The sequence below is a fragment of the Balaenoptera acutorostrata genome, chromosome 17 (assembly GCF_949987535.1).
Source record: "Balaenoptera acutorostrata chromosome 17, mBalAcu1.1, whole genome shotgun sequence".
Classification (NCBI taxonomy): domain Eukaryota; kingdom Metazoa; phylum Chordata; class Mammalia; order Artiodactyla; family Balaenopteridae; genus Balaenoptera; species Balaenoptera acutorostrata.
The window spans coordinates 54160166-54182252 of record NC_080080.1 but is presented as its reverse complement, the minus strand read 5'-3'; the positions used below and the strand labels follow the sequence as shown (position 1 = coordinate 54182252).

The 22087-nt window shown below is 33.2% G+C and overlaps 1 protein-coding gene across 2 annotated transcripts in view; it reads left to right on the top strand.

Annotated features, from left to right (window-relative positions):
* The window catches only part of LRRCC1 (leucine rich repeat and coiled-coil centrosomal protein 1), a 35760-nt gene extending 14320 nt beyond the window's left edge, over positions 1 to 21440 (top strand). For both annotated transcript variants that reach the window (XM_007180146.2, XM_007180147.2), the window contains 13 exons: positions 562 to 758; positions 1037 to 1184; positions 2135 to 2283; positions 7967 to 8171; positions 8691 to 8830; positions 10237 to 10438; positions 10983 to 11168; positions 11920 to 12094; positions 12995 to 13158; positions 15797 to 16005; positions 16098 to 16235; positions 18737 to 18872; positions 20730 to 21440. In XM_007180146.2, the coding sequence (XP_007180208.1) occupies positions 562 to 758; positions 1037 to 1184; positions 2135 to 2283; positions 7967 to 8171; positions 8691 to 8830; positions 10237 to 10438; positions 10983 to 11168; positions 11920 to 12094; positions 12995 to 13158; positions 15797 to 16005; positions 16098 to 16235; positions 18737 to 18872; positions 20730 to 20852 (2172 nt within the window). In that variant the 3' untranslated portion in view covers positions 20853 to 21440. The remainder of the gene's footprint in view (positions 1 to 561; positions 759 to 1036; positions 1185 to 2134; positions 2284 to 7966; positions 8172 to 8690; positions 8831 to 10236; positions 10439 to 10982; positions 11169 to 11919; positions 12095 to 12994; positions 13159 to 15796; positions 16006 to 16097; positions 16236 to 18736; positions 18873 to 20729) is intronic.
* The last annotated feature ends 647 nt before the right edge of the window (positions 21441 to 22087 follow it).

Sequence of the window (22087 nt, the reverse complement as noted above, 5' to 3'; positions counted from 1 at the left end):
TGGTTCTCCCTATTGTGAGTAATTTTGGATTTTGTCCTGGACAATGTGAATGTTACTTTGTGGAGAATCTAGATGCGCTATAGGCCTCCAAATCCTTTGCTGGGCTTCTTGCAGTCTATTCCATACTATCCTCAGATTCTTCAGACCCAAAAGTTTGTGGGTTTCCCACCTGAGTTTTAAGACTCCCTACGTAGTGCCGATTGTGCTGTTTTCTTAGGATAAAAGCCATAAAGCAGAAACAATCCATTCTGGTCATATTTCCAGGTGTCAACGCTCCTCTAGAATAAGACTACTTTTGTTCACTTTCCAGGATTCCAAGTAGTGTTTGTTTGTTGTTGTTTTCTTTGTATTTTTCCCCGGTTTGTAATTGTTATCTTGAGAGCATCAACCTCATAGGAGCTTACTTGTCCATACCAGAAGTTGAATCTTGTCTTTAATTCCAAACATACCTAGTTTATAAATCTTTAATCTTGTAAAAAGTTATAACATTTTAGAAAATGTCAAATTATGTTCTTTTATACTGAATTGAACTTTTAAAATACTTTGGTTTTTTTATTCTAGACTTCTAATTCTTTAATAGATAATGTTCCTGAGAAAGATCTCAGACCAAAAAGAGACACAGATGTGACTTCTGAAAGTGACTGTGGAAACAGAAAAGAATGCAATAGAAAAATTCCTCGAAGATCAAAAATCCCATATTATTCCAAAACTATTCAAACTATTAAGCACCACAGTAAAAACAACAGTGCTTTTATAAGGTACTTCTTTTAGTTCTATAAATTCAGATAAGGCACACAGAAGTTAATATTGCTGGCTTCTTTCTTAAAGCTATCTCATGGTCATATTCTTTTACTATTCTAATGTCAAAAGATTTGACTTTTCAGCCTTGCAGCCTCAGATTTAGTCAGCACTTTCATATAAATTTATATAAAAGGCTCTCTTTCCATATGCTGGATTGTCATTACCTAAGTTGTGGAAAATAGTTATAAGTATTATACATTTCTTTGAGTTATTTTTTGTGGTTTTTTCTTTGCAGTTGTAATCGTAAAATGAAACAACCTTTCTTTAAAGAATTACACGTAAGATCATCTTTAGTGAACAATAATATATTAGAAGAATCAGAAAAGCAGAAGACTGAAATAATTAAAGTAAACAACGGTAGCTCAGAAAATGCCACTTACCGGGTATGATTTAAGAGATTAAGAAAAATTGGATATGAATAATCTTAGTTTTAAATTCAAAGTTAGTCCCAGAAAAATTATTCATGTTTTTATGAGCAAAAAAACATTTCGTGTAATTTTATTGGGGTTTGCGGTTGGGTTATTTTCCCCTTCCTGATTTCCAGATTTTGTGTAATGTTACTATTTTTGTAATTTTTAAAGGAATGGAAATTACACATTTATTTAAGATCAGATTTCAGTGAAATCATTTTGTTGTATGCTTTGGAGGAGAAAACATGTCTGAATTTTTAAATTCTTCCTAAAGCAATGGTTCCTAACTTATGAGTCTCAGACTCCTTTAAATATCTAAGGAAATGTATGGGTTTTTGCAGAGAAACTTCCTTAGAGAAGCTCATAAAATGTTGTATATAATTTCAGGGTATTCATGGGCTCTCCTGAAACCCAGTTTTGGACCCATGGATTCCAGATTAAGAGACATTCAAGAATTTTTAAATTCTTCAATATTTTCCTTAATCATTCACATGTTGTTAAGAATCTTTAGCACACATTGATTTATTTTATATTTTTTATTAACTTGCCCTTATTTTACTGTGAACAACTGGTTATACTTATGATTGTAATGTGCACTATTCTTCCAATAGTATGATTACTTTTTGAAACATTTCACACCTTTCATGCTATTGGTTTTGTCCCCTTATTCTCAGGTATAAAGGCCTTAATATTTAGAAAATAATAAAAATCATTATGACAATAATAATAGCAGCTAACATTTATTGAGTGGCTATTTTGTGCCAGACACTGTTCTGCATACTTTACTTCCATTCTTTTGGTTAATTCTCACCACAGCCCTTTGAATTAGATGCTCTTATTCCCACATTATAAATGAGAAAATTGAGGCAGTGAGAGGTTAGGTAACTTTTCCAAGTTCGCATAACAATATTGTTTTCTTTCAGGCACTTGTTGAGGAACTAGACCAAGAGAGAGAGAAGAGATGGAAAGCTGAACAAACTGAAAAGAAACTTATGGATTATATTGATGAACTGCATAAACATGCAAATGAAAAAAAAGATATTCATAGCCTGGCTCTTCTTACTACGGATAGGTAAGGGGAAAGTCTGTAAACCTTAAGTTATCTCATAGCACAAAGAATGCTGAACTTGGAACTGGAATGCCTTAGTTTAAACTAGCTGTAGTATGATAAAAAATCTATGTATGTGGTTTTAGTTTGAACTAATTTTATTTAAAGATTTACGGCTTTGTCAGTTTTTTACATTAACAAAGGATTCAGGATATTAATTTGAGCCCTCAAGCTGGGAGATGTCAGATCAATAAAGAAAGTATTATAAGTAAAAAACAGGAAGAGTGTAGAGCTGGGATTGGCAGACTTTTTCTGTAAAGGACGGGGCTTGGCACACTTTTTCTTTAGGCTTTCTGGGTCATAATCAGTCTCTGTGTTGCATATTCTTCTCAACAATGGGCTTCAGTACCAGATAACCCAAGTTTCTTAATTCTAATGTTTTTATTCCATCTTATTCCATTTCCCGTTTTATCTCTTTTTTTCTGTAGTAAATTATGTAATACAGGATTGTCTTATTCCAATATGTGAGAATACCAAATGGTTTTTTGAAATAACAATAACTTTTTTCTCCTGTTTCCTATAGGCAATTACTTCGAAAGTTATGCTTTTCCTTAAAAGGTTATAAGATTTTTTCCATGGGGTTCCTTTCAATTTTTATCTCTTCTTCTCCTTGAATGAGCACCGGGTTTCTAGACTTGGTATTTGCCAACAAACAGGGCTTAGGAAGTTGCTCTTGGTTCCATTTCTTAGCTGCTTATACAGTAGATAATTCCCTTTCTACAATCTTCATTCATTAGTAAGTTGACGTACATGGCTCCCAGCCCAATTCCCAGGTTCTTTTAAGCATTTAACTAGTAAAGTTGTGTGGTACTGATGTGGTATTTTCTACCCCTCACAACCTGATTCTCTGATTCTTTGTACTTATGGAATGTAAGGAAAATTGCGATACCGAACGTGTTCCATGAAAACCTCTGTGATTACGCAAGCTATGATGCTTTGTGCTATTACTAGCCAAACCACCACTACCCACCAATTTCTTGCCTTATACAAGACAGTGCTGGACAGGGGTAAAGGAACAGAATGGATAAAATAACTGTCCTCTGACCACCTCAGAAGAAACAGCACTTTTGTTTGCAGTAGGTGCTTAGGTAGCCAACATAGTTTAATGATAGATTTATAGAGACTGTGTGACTCAATGAGTCACAGTCAGACAATGAAAGAGAGGATATATCTTCCCTTTTTTTTTTTTTTTATCCAGAAAGATACAAGGCAAAGCCTGAGTGTTCTAAGAGCTGTTATTATTTTAATTTAGTTCCATTTGCCTTATTGTTGAAATTCCTCCCTGATTTTGGCACTATGTTTTCTCTTGTTCAGCGTCATATGTGTATGAATTTTTGTTTTATTCTGTTTTGTAGGTATTATCTAGTGGAATATTAGAGGAAGTTATGTCTGGGGTTGCTAACCAAATTCTATCTTAATTGGAAAGCTTTGGACACACCTCGTCTTTATACTTCTTTAACCTCTCTGCTGTTGTGCCATGTTTCCCGTGTTACATATTTGTTGTTCTCTTGAAAATTCATCTTCAATCTTTTCTGATTCTTTTTTCATCTATACCCCAAATATTTTTTGGGGATTAGATCCTCAGCAATCTTCATATTCCCTTATGTGACTTGGTAGGGACTCTGTCTTCCTCATACCTAAGACAGGGTCTAGCATCTAGGTACCATGCTGTGAGTATATATTATCTCAAAAAGTGAATCTTCTCTACTATGCTTTCAATACCTAACCAGTAAGCTCCCAAATCTTTATCTGTTTTATAGGCCTCCTTGATTAACAAATTGTTCATCTAATCATCTACTAAAAGTTTCTTGTCTACATTGCTTATAAGTGTCTTAAGATCAACATGTCCTTAGGTTGACTTTTTCCTGCTCCCTTATTCTGTATTCTTTGTTCTAATAAATGGTGTTCCATACAGTCAGCCACCAAAGCTAGAAATTTCAGAATGATTTTTTTTGCTTCCTTTCTCTTTCTCAAACTTCATAACCAGTTGGTATTGATACCGTCTTCATTCTGCTTAAAAGGTGTTGAACTATCTCCTCTGTATCCCCAAATGGTTGCATCAGTTTAGGCCCTTATCTCTTGCTTTAGAGGATTTCTCTAATTTTACTGATCGGTAGCTTCTCTGCCCCTTCCACCATATGGTCCACAGAAATAAAGTCCAATATTCTTTCATATAACATACCAAACTAGAGTTGAGAGAGTGAACAAAGGAAGACCAGTTTGGAGACGACTCTCAAAGGCAAGAGGACAAGAATTGGAGAAATGACTATAGTAGAGAGGCTGATGAGTATAGGGATTTTTCTCAATTATGGCTTGGCAATTATAGTAGGTACACATTGGAGTGGCTGCCTAGCTCAGAAATTCCTTCAGGAGGCTATGCCTTTGCTATTCGTTGTCCCCTTTTCAAACACTCGACTTCTGTTCTGTCATGAACTGCCTCTCTGCCTATAATATTGGTTAAGAGGTGAGCCCCTGACCCAGGCTGGGTAAATATATGCCTTAGCCCACATGGCCACAGTGACCACTGCATGGAGTGGGCATATGAACCAAATTGGACTAACCAGAGCCTTTCCCAGAGCTCAGTTCTAAGTTGAGCTAGAGAAAGGTAACCTTTTCTGTTTGGTTCTCACTGCTGTCAGAGATGTTTATAGCCTTCCCCATCTCCCTGGCATATGTTACAAAGAAGCCTGCCATAGGAAAAACTGAAACCAGCCTGTAGGGAATCAGAGAGAGAGACCTGATGGTATTCATATCCTTGGTTTCAGCTGTCCCTCGGAATAGTGCCACCCCAGCCTCTGAACTGGTTATGTGGGTCAATAAATTCTCCTTTCTTACTGAAACTAGTTAAGAGTTTTTAGTCAAAAGGCTCTAAGTAACACAGAGGTAGTATAGTACTAGGATATAGTACTTAGTGTCTGGGGAAGATACAGGGAAGTCAGAGTTGACTTCCAGGTATCTGTTCAGATATTGCTTCTCTCCTGTAGCTTTATAAATGCATCTGTGTCCCCTCTGCTAAATATTAAGCTCCTTGAAGACCAGGCTGTATCTTATTCATCTTGCTTGCTTTTAAGCCTACATCTAACACAATGCCTGAAAAAATAAGGTGTTTTGTAGTTTTGCTGTTGAATAGTAAAGTTCACATAAGATAAAGTTTCATTAATTTATTTTTTTTCTCAATCTCAATATTTTATTTTTCAGCTTTGTTGAGGTATAATTGACAAATAAAAATTGTATATATTTAAGATGTACAATGTGATGTTTTGTTATACATTGTGAAATCATTACCACAGTCAAGCCAATTAATATATCCTTTACCTCATATAGTTGTTTTTTTGTGTGTTGAGAATACTTAATATCTACTTGCTTAGAAAACTTCAAGTATACAATGCATTACTTTTAACTTTAGTCACCATGTTGTACATTAGGTCTCTGGAACTTACTCATCTTATAACTGAAAGCTTGTACCCTTTGGCCAACATTCCCCCAACTCCTGACCCTTGGTAGCCACCATTCTACTCTCTGTTTCTATGAGTTCAACTTTTTTTTTTTTAATATTTATTTATTTATTTTGGCTGCACCAGGTCTTAGTTGCGGCACATAGGATCTTTAGTTGCGGCATGCGGACTCTTAGTTGTGGCATGCATGCAGGATCTAGTTCCCCAACCAGGGATCGAACCTGGGCCCTCTGCATTGGGAGTGTGGAGTTTTACCCACTAGACCACCAGGGAAGTCCCATGAGTTCAACTTTTTTTAGATTCCACATATAAGTGATATCACCATTTATTTCACTTAGCATAATCTCCTCCACGTTCATCCATTTTGTCACAAATGGCCAGATTTCATTCTTTATTAGGCTGACTGATGTGGCATTTATTTATTTATTTATAACCTTTTAATCCATTCATCCGTTAATAGACATTTAGGTTGATTCCATATCTCAATACTGCAAATAATGCTGCAATGTAGATGGGAATGCAGGTATCTCTTTGAGATACTGGTTTCATTTCCTTTGGATATATACCCAGAATTGGGATTGCTGGATCCCACTTTTATGGTAGTTCTATTTTTAATTTTTTGAAGAACCTCCGTGCTATTTTCCATAATGGCTGCACCAGTTTAAATTCTCACCAACAGTGTATAAGGCCTCCCTTTTCTCCATATCCTCACTAAGACTTGTTATATTCTGACTTTTGGATAATAGCCATCCTAACAGGTGTGAGGTGATACCTCACTGTGGTTTTGATTTGCATTTTCTTGATGAATAGTGGCATTGAACATGTTTTTATATACTCTTTGGCCATTTGCGTATTTTTGGAGAAATGTCTATTCGGGAGTTTTGCCCATTTTAAAATTGGTTTATTTGTGGTTTCTCTGCTTTTGAGTTGTATGAATTCTTTACATATTTTGGATATTATCCCATTATCATATATATGGTTTACAAATATTTTTTTCCCATTTGTCAGGTTGCCTTTTTAGTTTCTTGATTGTTTCCTTTGCTGTGCAGAAACTTTTTATTTTGATGTAGTCATACTTGTTTATTTTTGCTTTTCTTGTTCATGCTTTTGGTGTCCCCATGGAAAAATCATTGCCAAGATCAATATCATGGAGTTTCCTTCTATGTTTTCTTCCAGGAGTTTTATGGTTTCAGGTCTTATGTCTATGTTCTTAACCCAGTTTGTGTTGATTTTTGTGTATGGTGTAAGATAAGACCCAATTTCATTTTTTTTTCATGTAGGTATCCAGTTTTCCCCATACCATTTATTGAAGAGACTGTCCTTTCTCCACTATGTATTCTTAGGGGCTTTGTTGAAAATTAGTTGACCATATATGTGTGTGTTTATTTCTAGGTTTTCTATTCTGTTCCATTGGTCAATGTGTCTGTTTTTGTGCCAGTGCCATACTGTTTTAGTTACTACAGCTTTGTATTTTTTTTAAATTTTTATTGGAGTATAGTTGCTTTACAAGGTTGTGTTAGTTTCTGCTGTGCAGCAAAGTCAATCAGTTATACACAGACATATACCCACTCTTTTTTAGATTTCCTTCCCATTTAGGTCACCACAGATCATTGAGTAGAGTTCCCTGTGCTAAACAGTAGGTTCTCATTAGTTATCTATTTTATACATGGTAGTATATATATATAAATCCCAGTCTCCCAATTTGTCCCACCCCACCCCCCTTGGTAACCGTAAGTTTGTTCTCTACATCTGTGACTATTTCTGCTTTGCCAATAAGTTCATCTGTACCATTTTTCTAGATTCCACATATAAGCGATATTATACGATATTTGTTTTTCTCTTTCTGACTTAAGTTCACTCTGTATGACAGTCTCTGGGTCTGTCCACGTTTCTGTAAATGGCACTGTATCATTCCTTTTTATGGCTGAGTAATATTCCACTGTGTATATGTACCACATCTTCTTAGATAAAGTTTCATTAATTTATGTAAAATGTTTTCCCTCTTGGCCCAATGCTAGTTTCAGGGATGGGCGAAAGGCATACTGTTTTTCAACTATTTTTTATCTAAGGAGAATTTGGAACATACTTCAAATCTTCCTCTCTACTCTCTACTGTAACTTTTAATGTTTAGTACAGTTTTTATCCTTCTATATGTGTAATATACTTAAAGCAACATTTGATTTATGCTTTAGGCTAAAGGAAATTATTTTTAAAGAGAGAAATTCCAAACTACAACTCGAAATTATGGTTCACAGACTTCAAAATGAAATTAAAAAACTAACTATTGAATTAATTAAAGCAAGAGATCAACAAGAGGATCACGTTAGACACTTAAGAACCCTGGAAAAAGCATTAGAAAAAAAGGAGAGGCAAAAAGGGCAACAGCAAGCAGCACAGGTATTTCTCTATTTTACTTTATCAGTCCCATGAATTAACACATTCATAGCTTCTGTCCTGAAACAAATTATGTCATTATATAGTAAACATAAAAGATGTTAGGCTGAATGCACAAATTAGTTTAAATGTACCAGTAATTTAACCTATGGAATCATTTCTTCAATTAGGGCTGCCAGCATTCACAAAGCAGAGTTGGTGGAAATGCTGCAGGTTGTTAGGCTTGTGTTTAAGAGCCAGTTTTTAAATGTCTCCTTGGGGTGCTTGGAGACTTTTAATTTTCATGCCTTTTGAATGGAAATTTTCAATAAAGTCTGTGGTGAAATAAGAGTTAATGTTAATGTGTTTGATGCTTCTAAGACTACACTTTACGTGACCATAGCATTATTTAATAAATTTTGAAAATCAACTTAGTCACTAGGTCCTATTATTTAGAAGGCACTTGTCTTTGGGGAACTGACATTAAAATAGAAGCAGAGGAGATTATTATCTAAATACTGTAATGGTGTGTATTTTACTCAGATGCAACTTATCCAAGAGGTGGAACTCAAAGCCGCAGCTGCTGATAGAGAAATAAACTTACTTAGAACTTCTCTTCATCAAGAAAAGGAACAGGTGCAACAACTTCATGAACTTCTTGCACTGAAAGAACAAGAACACAGGTAAATAAAATATGTATATTTTAGGAAAATATGGACATTTAAAAATAGGAAAAAGTTATTTGGTTTTCCCCCCTACCCCCGCCAAGACTAGACAGTGATTGAGCAGTGGTAAAGTCTGGCACAGTTAGCTCATGGAGAACGACATGTTTATGTATGTATGCTTTAGAATCAGAACTAGTAGAGTTAGAACTAGTAGCTTAAAAACAAATCAGTAATTTTATTGAGGTTGAGGTATGGCCTTATAGCAATGAAGCTCATTTTCCATTTCTCTAAGCCCAACTAAAAGTTGATCATTGTAATACAGAGAAAGCTGTTTTAATTGACTTCCAAGTAACTACTTGTTAAATTATCAGTATTCTTTATCCCTTTGAAGCAGGGTTCAACAAACTTTCTCTGTGAAGGTCCAGATAGAAAATATCAATATTCTAGGCTTTTCAGGTCATGCCTAGCTCTCTCTTTGTACCACAAAAGTAACCATAGACAGCACATAAATGAATGGGCGTGGCTGTGTTTCAGTAAAAGTTTACTTCCCCACAAGAAGGGCAGCAGGCCAGATTTGGTCCATGGGCTGTAGTTTGCCAACACCTGCTTTTTAGAGTCCACAGTAATTTAAGCACATTCAGCTAGTTATCTGCTTACTACCAGTTGAATGATTGCCATGAGTTAATTGTGTTTGTTCTCAGGCCTGTTTTGGTTTTGTCCTTGTGTAAATTAAATTTTAATATATAAATTAAATTTTGATGCTCTGGGGAAAATTGTCATCATATGTGTGGTCAAGACAACTATAAAAGATTGGGGGGCAAATAATCACAAAAATCTAAAAATAGGCACTTAATTTTCTTTTCAGATATCTTTTAACTTGTTTTAGTTTAAAGAAACCAAAACCAAAAATAATGGGTTTTGTTTTATGAGTTTGATTTATTCAAGAAAAATAATGGAGAACTCTGAAGAATGAATTCACATTTAAATTTAAAAACTGGCCCTATATTAAAAGATTGGTGAAGTTTCACACGTAACTGTTGTTTTCAATTAACCAACCACCAGGACCAGTCAGACTGTATTTATTGTATGTCAAAGACTCAACCAAAGTAGAAGATGCAGTGAGACAGAACCTGACTTCTGTGAATGCACCCAAAGAATTTTAGAAACCATAAAATGATTCTGAACTATCTCAGTGAAGTTAAGATTCGGCATACTCCTCTTATCCCTGTCACCACTGAATGCGCAATCAAAAGTCATATTCTTTCCGTATCTACCATCCTATCCCCAGTTTTCTGTGTTTGAAAGTGAGGAGCTGATCTTTAACAATAGGGAATATAGAACATTTAATAACTATTTAAAGACCTTTAAAGTTTTTCTTTCCAGATAAACAGCATCCTGTGATTTTCATTTGTTTTTCATTCCAGGAAAGACCTTGAAACAAGGGAGTTTTTTAGTGAAGCTGAGTTCCAGGAAGCCTTAGCTAAAGAAATTGCTAAAGAAGAGAGAAAACATGAACAAGTTATAAAAGAATACCAAGACAAAATTGATGCATTAAACCAACAGTATATGGATTTAGAAAATGAATTCCGTATTGCTTTAACTGTTGAAGCCAGAAGATTTAAAGATGTAAGAACTGGTGTCTAGCTTTTTATTGAAAACAGAATCAACAAGATATGGTTTGATAAGAGGACTACGTTTTAGAATTCTAGCTCTATTTGCATGTTGGCTATATGATCTTAACCAAATTACTTAAATTCTCAGAGCCTTATTTCTTCACATAAATAATAGCTAATCTTCAGTGCTGTTGCCAAAGCTAAGTGAGGTTATAAATGGTCAAGTAAAGAGAGCACGAATAGGAATTAGGAAACTTGAATTCTCTATTACTATAGAGCAGGGATTGGCAAACTAAAGTTTCCAGGCTCGATAAATGAAGTTTTATTAGAACAGAGTCATGCTCACTTGTTTACATAGTATCTGTGGCTGCTTTTATGTTATAATAGCAGGGCTGAGGACTTAAAACACAAACACATACGGCCTGGCTAGCCTGCAAAGCCAATTATCTGTGAATTTTATTCTGATTCTAAAAATGAAAGAAGTAAGCTGTTTCCAGAAACAGATATTTTCTAAATATTTGCAGAACTGCTATTTATAATGCAATTTTGAAATATAGGTTAAAGATGGTTTTGAAAATGTTGCAACTGAATTAGCAAAGAGCAAGCATGCTCTTGTTTGGGCTCAACGAAAAGAAAATGAATCTTCCTCTTTAATTAAAGATCTAACCAGTATGGTGAAGGAACAAAAAACAAAACTTGCAGAAGTTTCTAAATTGAAACAGGAAACAGCGACAAATTTACAGGTAAGACATTGTAACATTATATTTCCTTTTTAATTTTTTGTGCCATTTTCTCAAGAATATTGTGATGATTTTACGAAGTACACAATTATGAACTACATAACACTACTTATATATTCTTACGTGTGTGAAAAGTAATATAATTAAGAGATAAACCATGATTGCACAGATTGTATTGCTTACACTAAAATAGTATTTAAGTAAAATAAGTGAATTAATTTTAAGAAGCATACTAAGTAAATGTACCAGTTTTACAGTGATACAGGTTGTTGAAGTTTGGGAAATGCATGAGTTGTTGATATATTAATTTTGTGGTAGTGGTTGTTTTTACATATACCTAACTATAATAATTTTTTAATTACTTTATTTCTGTTGTCTCAATTTTAAATATTAGTGGTATTTTGCCCAAAAGGATTCACTTTCTATAAGTAACCTTTAGACTATTGATATAAATATTCAATATTTGGTGAGAAATTTTGAGTATTACATGTGTAGTTGCTCTTTTAAGATATTAAATAAAATTCAGAGCATTTAAAGGAGTAGGCTCTTAAAATTTGACTTTTTATTTCATGACCTATATTTATCTTTACTTAATAAAATTTAAACATTTTCTGATGTAAAATTTAGGAACATTTACTTTGTATTTGCTGAAATAACATTTTTTCTCATTATAAAATGCAAAAAGAAAATAAAGAAGCACTTAAATATAATAATTACTTTGCATTTTTTTTCAATGTGTTTTGGTGGTATACAGAATCAAATCAACACACTTGAAATTTTAATTGAAGATGACAAGCAGAAGAGTATTCAAATAGAACTTCTCAAGCATGAAAAAATGCAGCTTATTTCCGAACTAGCAGCCAAGGAATCGCTAATTTATGGTTTAAGGACAGAAAGAAAAGTATGGGGACATGAGTTGGCACAACAGGGTAAAATTCTCAATTTTCAAAGGGAAAAAATAGCCCATTCTGCTAATCCAACAAATCTGGTATTAGAAAAGGAAGGGCTTAACTCTGCCTAGACATACCAAGAAAGAAGGTGACACTGTATATGAAAGGAGAAGTAGTCATTTGCCAGTCAAACAGGAATGAAATTATACTTAGGAATTGGGAAGTAGTTTATTACACCTGTTATGAAGTTATAGCTCTGATTTTTTTGCTGTTGGTTTTCTTCCCCACTATAATTTGGTTACATTTCTGAACAGGTATACATTTACAATGCTACAACTGAATAAGTCATTGAAAACAATTCTTTCGTATCTAGTGATTTTAAATTATTTGTACATATGCAGCATTCATTTTTTTTTAGCTAAAAATGTTGGTAACATTTATGTTGTTATATGTGGAGAAATGTGAAATCGTTTATGAATGAAAACCACTTTAGGTTCAGGTAAACTTACCCTCAGTCTCATTCCCTTTCCAGTCACCATAAGGCAAGAGATATATACCATTTTAAGGCATTCTTAGAGACTTTACAAATTATGAATAGTAGGTGTTGGCCTAAATGGAACATTGTTCATTTGTCCATTCCATATAGAAATCTGTAATATGATTTTGTTTGGACAGCATAACATGACCCATTAAATATTTCATGTCTGAGTTAGTTGTTCATGATTTGTGGTTTTAGGTTCTCAAATAGCCACAGTTGTTTAGAAGGCCTTTTTGTTCTTTTCCCCTTTCCTCTTCATATTGTGTGCTATTATATATTTTGTTTCTTTATTCAGCTTTTCTTTTTATTTACTATATTATACATTGTGAAATTAGATGTTCATAAAATATAAATTCTCCAAGGTCTTTTTAAGTTTTTTACTGATGATGTTTGTTTCTTAGGATCTTCTCTAGCCCAAAATCATGGGAGACTAGAGGCTCAAATTGAAAGTTTGTGTAGGGAGAATGAATCTCTGCGAAAGGCAAGTGAACGTGATAATGACACATTAAGAATTAAGTGCAAAATCATAGAAGACCAAACTGAAACCATTGGAAAATTAAAAGAAGTAAGTTTGACATTTTATTATAGGAAAAGAGCATGTGGAAAGTTTGAAAAATCTGTGGATCAAAGTATAATAATAAATATTTGTCTCAATGCATCCCAACTGTTATGGAATTTAAGACATATTATCATGTTCTTTCTTTTATGTTTGCCTCTTTGCTTTTAAAAGTTATATATGACATTTATTTATTAACTTATTAACTTGAAATTACTTTTACCTCAAGATTTTATGGAAAATGTTATTATGGCCCTTTGAAATAATTGGAAGTAGTGTCCATAAAGGGTTAGGAACCACAAAAACAAATATTTTATTTAAACTTTTCATTGTTTAGTATCTTCCAGTATTGCTAATTCACATCTCGAAATTATGACAGAACCTACTATCCTATATTTTAAAGTATTTGAATAGAAAGAACGTAAAAGATTCATGCTTGTTCCCAAGGGAAACCATTTTTACCCTCTTCTTCAATATGGCCTATCTTAAGAGAGAATACTAACAGGATCACTTGTTTCAAAGTATCTTACATGAAAATTTCCAGAGAAATATTCTGAAAGTTAGCTTGAACAGTGAATCAAATTTGAACTCCAAAATTTTCTTTTAGAGATTATCTTTAAGGTATAAAAATAGCTGAGAAAAGGGTTTTTAAGAAACTTGTAAGTGAGATTATCACCCATAAAGTTAGGAACTCATTCTTTAGAGTAATTATAACTACCTAAGATTTGATTTTTTTTTCCCCTTAGTCATTTTTAAGAAACTCCTTGAGAACTTAACTTTGTCAAGTACAGAAAATAAAGAAACATATTTATCACCATGTTGCTATATCTATAGCTAGATTTAGACTGTGACTGCTAGAACTGTATTACCCTAAACAGTTATATTGGTTTTTTGGTTTTGCATGAAACCAGAATTTCAATTATATCTGTCATACATGCCAAGCTACACTGAAAATTATTTAAATTTTTTAGCAATGAGCATTTTTTCATGTTTAAAAATCTATACTTGGTATAAAACTTGTGGTTGACATAACTACTTCCACAGTAGGACTACTGCTTATTAATCTCTGAGCAGAGTTTTGGGAGGAAATGACTAGTAATGAATAACATAGCGGAGCCAAAAAACAGATGACTTTTAGTTTTAGATTTTTGGTTAAAAAAAAAAGTTTTCAGATTTTCAACTCATGTTTCTTTTCACAACTTAGTACACTTACTTTAAAGAACACTGTATCAGCCTCAAAGATATGAGCATTAATGGTGCATTCCATCTAATCACAGAACATACAGAGATAGCTAGGCATAATTTCTTTTAGCAGTAAATTCATCATAGCTAATCACTTAAAGGGATAGTGACCTAATCTGCAAAATTTGGAGTTCGATGTTTTCAATTAAGTAGATCCTGTAATTAGCTTCTGACTATGGAAATCAGAAACAAATCTTTTGAGATTTGGTTTCCTCCTGTGTCTTATTTTGGTACTTTTAAGTATGGATCACAAAATTCTCCGATGCTACAATGTTATTCTTTTTATTAATGGGGTTTTTCATAAGAATCTTCTATAGCTTTTGTGGATTCCTAATATAATATGTGTCAAGACTGCTCTCCTCTAAGTACTTACTTAAGTATTACTCTTAAGTACGAGAGTTGTGTGGAGAAAATAAACAATTCATGCCTTTTATGCAAATGTTGGTCAAGACTAGAAGACTACCTGATATCTTTGCTTAGAATTTTTAGATATATAACACACTGAGGAATTGAACCACATTTTTTAAAATACTGATGAATTCATGCCTAAATTAGCCTTGTTCAGTATTTGTTTGTTTGCCTGCATCTTCTTCCCAAAAGGGAAAAAAAGGCAAGGTGGGGCAGGGGAAACAGGGTAAAAACAAAAACTACCAATTTCATCTTTTCACACTTTTGGAGACTGATATCAGTAGTTGGTGTTATAGCAGGGCTGTTCCAGCCGTTCAGGCATACCCCCTTAAAGCAAACATGTTCACTGAAGTAAGTAAGCCATATAATGCCTAATACCTGCAAACACTTAACAGTGCCTAAGGTGGTCTTGAGCTTTCATTATCCTCTGATTTGCAAATAGAGGATAAAGTTTGACTCACAATATAGAAGATATAATAAAAGGAAGTTTTGGAGGATGTAGAGCCTATTTTCATGTGACATTGTAATAGTGATGAAATCATACTTTATTTTAAAGTATTTGCTCACCCTAATGCAGAAGATGCTTGTTAGCATAGTAGAAATAGCATTTTAATTTATGTCATACGTGTACAGTGAACATGTCTCTGCTGTATTCCATGTTAATTGAAATTTTCATTGCACAGTTTTCTTTTCCTTCTCTTCTGCTCCCTCTGTGTGGTTGGTAGTTACTAACTTAATGAAATAAAAAGTGTAAATAGTTCATCTTTCTTAGTGGCAGTTAAATCAAAGTAGTAGTGCTATTCCTTACTGATTGTGATTTTTAAAATGTTCTGTAAATCTTTTCTAAAACATTCTTTGAATGTTCAATTTATTTTTTAATCTGTAGTTTTTATAATAATTTTAAACCATATTGAATTAATTAGGAAATGAGATATTCAAGATTAATAAAAATAATTATTTTTTTAAGTAATGATTTTTTTTTTCTGTAAAAATGAAGTGTTTACAGGAAAGGGAGGAACAAATCAAAATATTACACAAAAAGATCACTGAAATACAAAAATGTACCCAAGAACAACTTGATGAAAAATCTTCACAACTGGATGAAATAATTGAGAAATTAGAAAGACACGATGAAAGAAAAGAAAAACTAAAACAGCAGTTGAAAGTAAAGGAATTAGAACTTGAAGAAATTAGAAAAGCTTACAGGTATTATACGAATTTCCTGTTGAGAAATAACATGTGGCTTAATAATTTCATATAACCAATTTTATTTTTTTAATTATTTCTTCTCATATTAGTACACTTAATCAGAAGTGGCATGATAAAGGAGAGCTTCTGTGTCATCTTGAAATGCAAGTAAAAGAAGTGAAAGAAAACTTTGAAAACAAAGAAAGGAAACTTAAAGCAGAAAGAGACAAAAGTATTGAACTGCAAAAGTAAGGATTAAGTCCTAAAGTATGTGGGATATCTTTAAACATAAAACTGAATTGGGATGGGTGGGTTGTGTAGAACGGCGGGGGGATGGGGGTGAGGAGGGTAAAAACATGTTGGACATAGGTATTTGCCAAGTACTTTATTTCCATTCCATCTATAAAATGAAGATTATAATAGTTCCTACCTTAATGTTTGATGTGAGGTTTAAACTTTATGTATATGTGTATTTATATGGTTTGTATGGATTATTTAGCATTTAAATAGTACCTGACACATAGTAATTGCTGTATAAATATTTCATTTTTATTACTGTGATTATTGTTTTCAAACTCTGTTTGAATGAAAGCAGCAAGTGATATTTTTGGCTGTTGTATGTGGAGTTTAGAGGAGGAAATCACTGACTACCAGGGACAGTGAGCTCCTGAAGAAGCTAAAACAGATTTAGGTAGCAGTTGGCCTGCACCAGCTGAGGATAAGAGTTGATTTTAAAGAAGGGGAAGAAAATGTATACATATATGCCATTGTTTTATGGATTTTATAAAATACTCTAGAGGAAATGAGGGTTTTACCTTGTAAGCTGTATAACTAGACTTGTTAAAATAATTTACAAAGTTGACTGCCTTAAAAATTAGGTAGCATGGTTTAGTGACCAGTGCTCATATCAAGATACAGAATGGCATAGATAACATGGCATATAGGTAGCCCAAAAATCTCATATAGAGGTAGGTTCCCATTATATCAAGTCTAATAGAACCTGGAAATTTGATTTCTCATATTTTAATTCTTTATAAATGAAAAGGTGTTATTATACTCCCCAGAAAGTTTTGATTGATAATACAGTCATTTGTTTATTTGCTAATGGACCCTGTTCCACTTCGCTTTACAACCAAGCACTAATACAGAGACCTTGACTTGGAACCTATTACAGTTTTCTCTCCTGCTGGTCACAGCTTTGCAATTTGGAGTCCTTTCGATCCTAAAAGAAACAATCATTTCATATAACTAGCAGTTCCTAAACTTAATAAAAATCATAAAGCCTGACAGTTTTTAGAATCTCTTATATTGCATTGTTTATCATGTCTTTAAGAGCAAAACAATGGCCTGATTTTATACATTAATGCTTTTATGACTAAGATTGATATATGATTTTTAATTTAATGGAATTTTAATAAAATAAATAAATTATTATTCATAAGAATAGATTTTATTTGCATAGTTTCTTATAATGTATAAATTGATTTTTTTCTTATATCTTATTTTGAACCCAGCAATAATTCTGTGAGGTTGGCTGAACAGGCAGGATTATTGTGTTTTATAGTTGACAAACTTTAAACACAGAGTTTGTGACTCGCCCTTAGTCTCATAGCTACCAACTGTTGCAACTGGGAATAAAAAAAAATGCTTTTGATTCATGGTCCTGATGCTGAAAACTCAGCCTCTGTACACTGGTGGAGAATCAAGTCTCAGAGACAGAGTTTCGGGTGAAATAGAGAAGAATAGCTTTATTGCTTTGCTGGGCAAAGGGGGACACAACAGGCTCGTGCCTCAAAAAACTGTGTCCCAACCTGGGAAGTGAGGAGTTTTATAGCAATGGTTCAAGAGCAGAGTGGCTAATAAGGATCCGGGTGTGTGCAGTGCCTGCACTCCTTTAATCTGGCCTCAGGTGGTCTCCTGATGAGCTTCTCTGGTTCCTTTAATCTGGCCTCAGGTGGTCTTCTCCCTAATCTCTGTGTCCCCTCCCTTCCCTCATTAGCAACTGTTTGAATCTGCCCTTTGGAACTCAGGGAAGGTCACGGAGGCTGGAGTCTATTCCCTACAAACAAGAAATGGGGACACAGAAAGGCTTCCATGCCCAGGAGCCCCACAGGGTCCTGCTCAGTTTCAGTCCCAATGTTCAATCCGGTATTACAATGGGCTATGCCAAAATCAGGAAGTTTGTTCATTATGGACTTAACATTTTTAACAAAATTATTCATACTTAATACAAAGGAATGGGTATTTGGCCTATAAGAAACTTTTAGCACTAAAATTTTGTGAACACTGTTTATAATTTGTTTATTAACATAGGGTTTTATCCATTAAGCATTAACATAGGGAAGTCAGACATATATGCTTACAAACTTGAACCTTCCTATAGTATATATACCTCAAATTATTATCACACTGCTAATACATGGAGGAAAAAAAGATTGATAGTAGCATCTATGAAGGTGCTTATAAACCATATTCTTAGACTCAAAATAAATGAGAACCAATGTACTCTAACTTTCAGAGGGTAATAGTGTAACAAACTTCCATTGATATTACCCTACTCTATTCTGTTACTAAGATTCTGTTGGATGGTGAACTACTTATATCTTTAGTTACTGAAGATAGCCCTTTGCTATTTAATGGAGTTATGCTTCCATTAAAATATGAATGTAAGAGCTTCCATCTAAAAAGACAAAAAACAGCCTAATTTTTATATGTACAGGTAGATATGTGGGTTTGTTTTGTTTTTAAGGGATGCAATAGAAAAGCTTCATAGTATGGATGATGCCTTTAAAAAACAAGTTGATGCAATTGTTGAAGCTCATCAAGCTGAAATAATACAGCTGGCAAGTGAAAAGCAGAAATGTATTGATTCTGCAAATTTAAAGGTACTGTAAGTAAAATTCACTTTGATAATCAGTATTAAATTGTTATAGCTAAGTAAATTGGATCTTTGACAATGATAAAAGAGAAAAGGAAGCATGATTTAATAACCAAATAGATATGAAGAAAATTGCCAGTACAATCATGAAGCCAGACCAAAATGTCGGTAATACTTAGATTAGTTGTAGAATATAATCCTAATGAAACCAAGATTATAAGTTTGATTCTGATGTGCACCTGTTCCATGAACTCTGGATAAAAATTTCTGTATCCCTAGCCAATTTCAGCTGGAAGCCCCTTTGGTTACACATAGGCAAGCTGAGAATGTGAATGTATTAAATACAGTCCATCACTACCTAGGACAAATTCTCAAGGAGTGTTTTATTATCAATTAGGGTTCAAAACTGTCGAGTTTCTCATTTTAATATCATTGACAAAGGAATGGGTTAGGATGATAATAAATCAGAGGCAAACATCAGAATTACCTGCAGAGCTTTTTGATAATACATATGCATGTGCTTCCCCCTCAGACTTTCATTCACTAAGACTGGGATCAGACCCAGGTATTTTCCTCAACAGGTGATTCCCATATGACCCCTCTGTTAAGATCCACTAGATGAGCAGACAGTTATGAATTTCCATTTTTCCCTGATTTTGAAGTAATAATAAGAAACATATCTTTAAGACTGGAGATTTAGAAATCAGCAACTGGAAAAGGAAAAGAGTTAATAGAAAAGGAAAGTAATACTTCATATATTATAATCAAGGTTGTATAATTAAATGACATTACCATCAGGAGTCTATGTAACCAGAAAGAGGGATTTAGGTCTTTGGAAATAATCACAATCAATAAGGAAATATAACTTGTTCAAAATTTAGTTATTTATTTCATTTCAAGCCAACAGATGTTTCAGATATCTTATTTAAAATCTACTGATTGTTGAACAAGAGTACATTAGGTATTACTAAATAAAGTATAAAAGTAGGCCTTTAGCTAAAAGGAAAATACTGTGTTTGATTATGGACATCTTGCCAATATGATGTAATATCAAAGGGAGGTGTTTGTTACAGAATAGAAAAATTTCACCAAAGCTTAAATGTGGTAATCATGAAAAAAAATTTTAAGGCATCACATAGAGCTCATCATTTAAATTAGGAAAAATGTTTTCAAAGGGAAAAAAATTAGGAAGTCTGTATTAGAGATTAGGAAGAGGGAAGTAAACAGAAAGGGATGGTTATATTGGTAGTACTCTCAGGAATGTTGTATGTTAGGAGAGAGAGTTTCAAGCAGAAATTAATAGTATCAAATACATTGAATCCTAGGAGAATGTAGGTTAACAATAAATCGTAAGATGATCTCTCAAAAAGATGGTAATTTATAACCACCACCAGCAATTTTAGAAATGCAGTGTTTAAATTAAAGAGTTTCTTTGGGAACGGAGGTTGTTTCAGTTTTTAAAGTCTGTAAGGGTAAGTCAAATTCATGATTCAGCATTCATAATCAGCACAGGACAGTGGAAAGATTAAGTCAGAAGACTGGGTATCATCCAAATATGCTACTGAGAAGCTACACAACTTGAACAAGTTTTCTAAATTATAAAATAGAGTTAAAATAAATTACCATGTGTTCATCACAAGAACCTATGAGAAATAAATGGATAATACACATGTAAGTACTTTGTATACAGTGTAACATTTTCCCTTTTAGTATTTGAACAAGTTAACATTTTATTAACCTCTGTGCTTTAAATGAACATCACAAAATACAAAATGTATAAGAATAAATTTTTTACTTTTTGCATTTTTTAAAATACATTTTCATTAAGAAATGTAAATGTTATAAAATTTATATGTTGATTTAGGTTCATCGAGTTGAAGAAGAAATGCGTGGACTTCTGGAAGAAACATGCAAGAACAAAAAAGCAATGGAAATAAAAATTAAGCAGCTTGCTTTTGCTCTAAATCAAATTCAGCAAGAAATGTGATGGTTCTGAGAATGGATTGAATTGAAATGAACCAGCAGACCTATTGTAAAAATGATTAAATATTGTGATAGTAGTAACTGCTATGACTTTGAAATGTCTCTTTCTACACATTTCATCCTGATTATATTTTAAAAGGCTTGATCAAGTATTTATTAATTGTATATATAGGTTTTTTATAATAAATTGTTGACAATTATGTGTATTAGAAAGATGTATCAAAATAACTAGACTTAAAACACTTTTTCTTGTTTCTGTGCTATACATTGTTTGGTAATTACACATTTGCCTACAGATATGTTAATGAAAATTAAGATTAGTATTTTGACTATATGAGGGAAAGTATTTTAATCTTGTTGTTAACCTTACTGTGTTGAAGAACTAATTATATTTATTGGTTGTCCTTTAGTTGACCTAGTGCCATTCTTTTAAAATGCTCATAAATGTAGCTAAAAAATATTTTAAATCTGTATAAGGGATGTGGTATATTTAAGAATGCATATGTATGCATCTCCACATCACTCATAATGACCCCTTTTTATATAATGCACATGACTTTTTCATTAAAGATTACATTTAAGGTTTTATAAACATTGTCTCAAGAGGAACACTACTGTTCCACTGTCATTCTTTCATTTTCCCTTTTTAGTTACTATTTATGAAGAGAATTCTTATTTTGTAACTGGAAACAGTTTTCTTCCATTTCATATCAGTTCACTTATTACTATTTTACTTTTGTCATCTCTTATGTTCCTCTGTATGCAGAACAAAGATCTAAATTTCTGAAAGAATATAATACCAAATTCTTAACTAATAGCCAGTGAACTAAGTTTTTAAAATTAAATGGAATCAGAAAAAATGTAAATGTAAAGAGAGGGCCCCATTTTGTTATACGCAAGATTTATACTGAAATCCGTGGGACATCAAGCATGTCAGTATATGTAATGGGAGTCTGTGGGGGAGGGGAGGACATAAGAAATATTGGAGAAAATAATGGCTGAAAACTTCCTAAATTTGATGAAAAAGATTAACCTACAGATTCAAGAACTTCAGTAAAACCCAGGATAATCACAAAGAGAACCACACCTAGACACTTTACAGTCAAACTGTTGGGAAAATCTTGAAAGCAGTAAGAAAATATGATTTATTTCATATAAAGGAACAATATAACTAACAGTTGACTCCTCATCAGAAATAATGGAGACCAGAAGGCAGTGAAAGACATATTTTAGGTACAG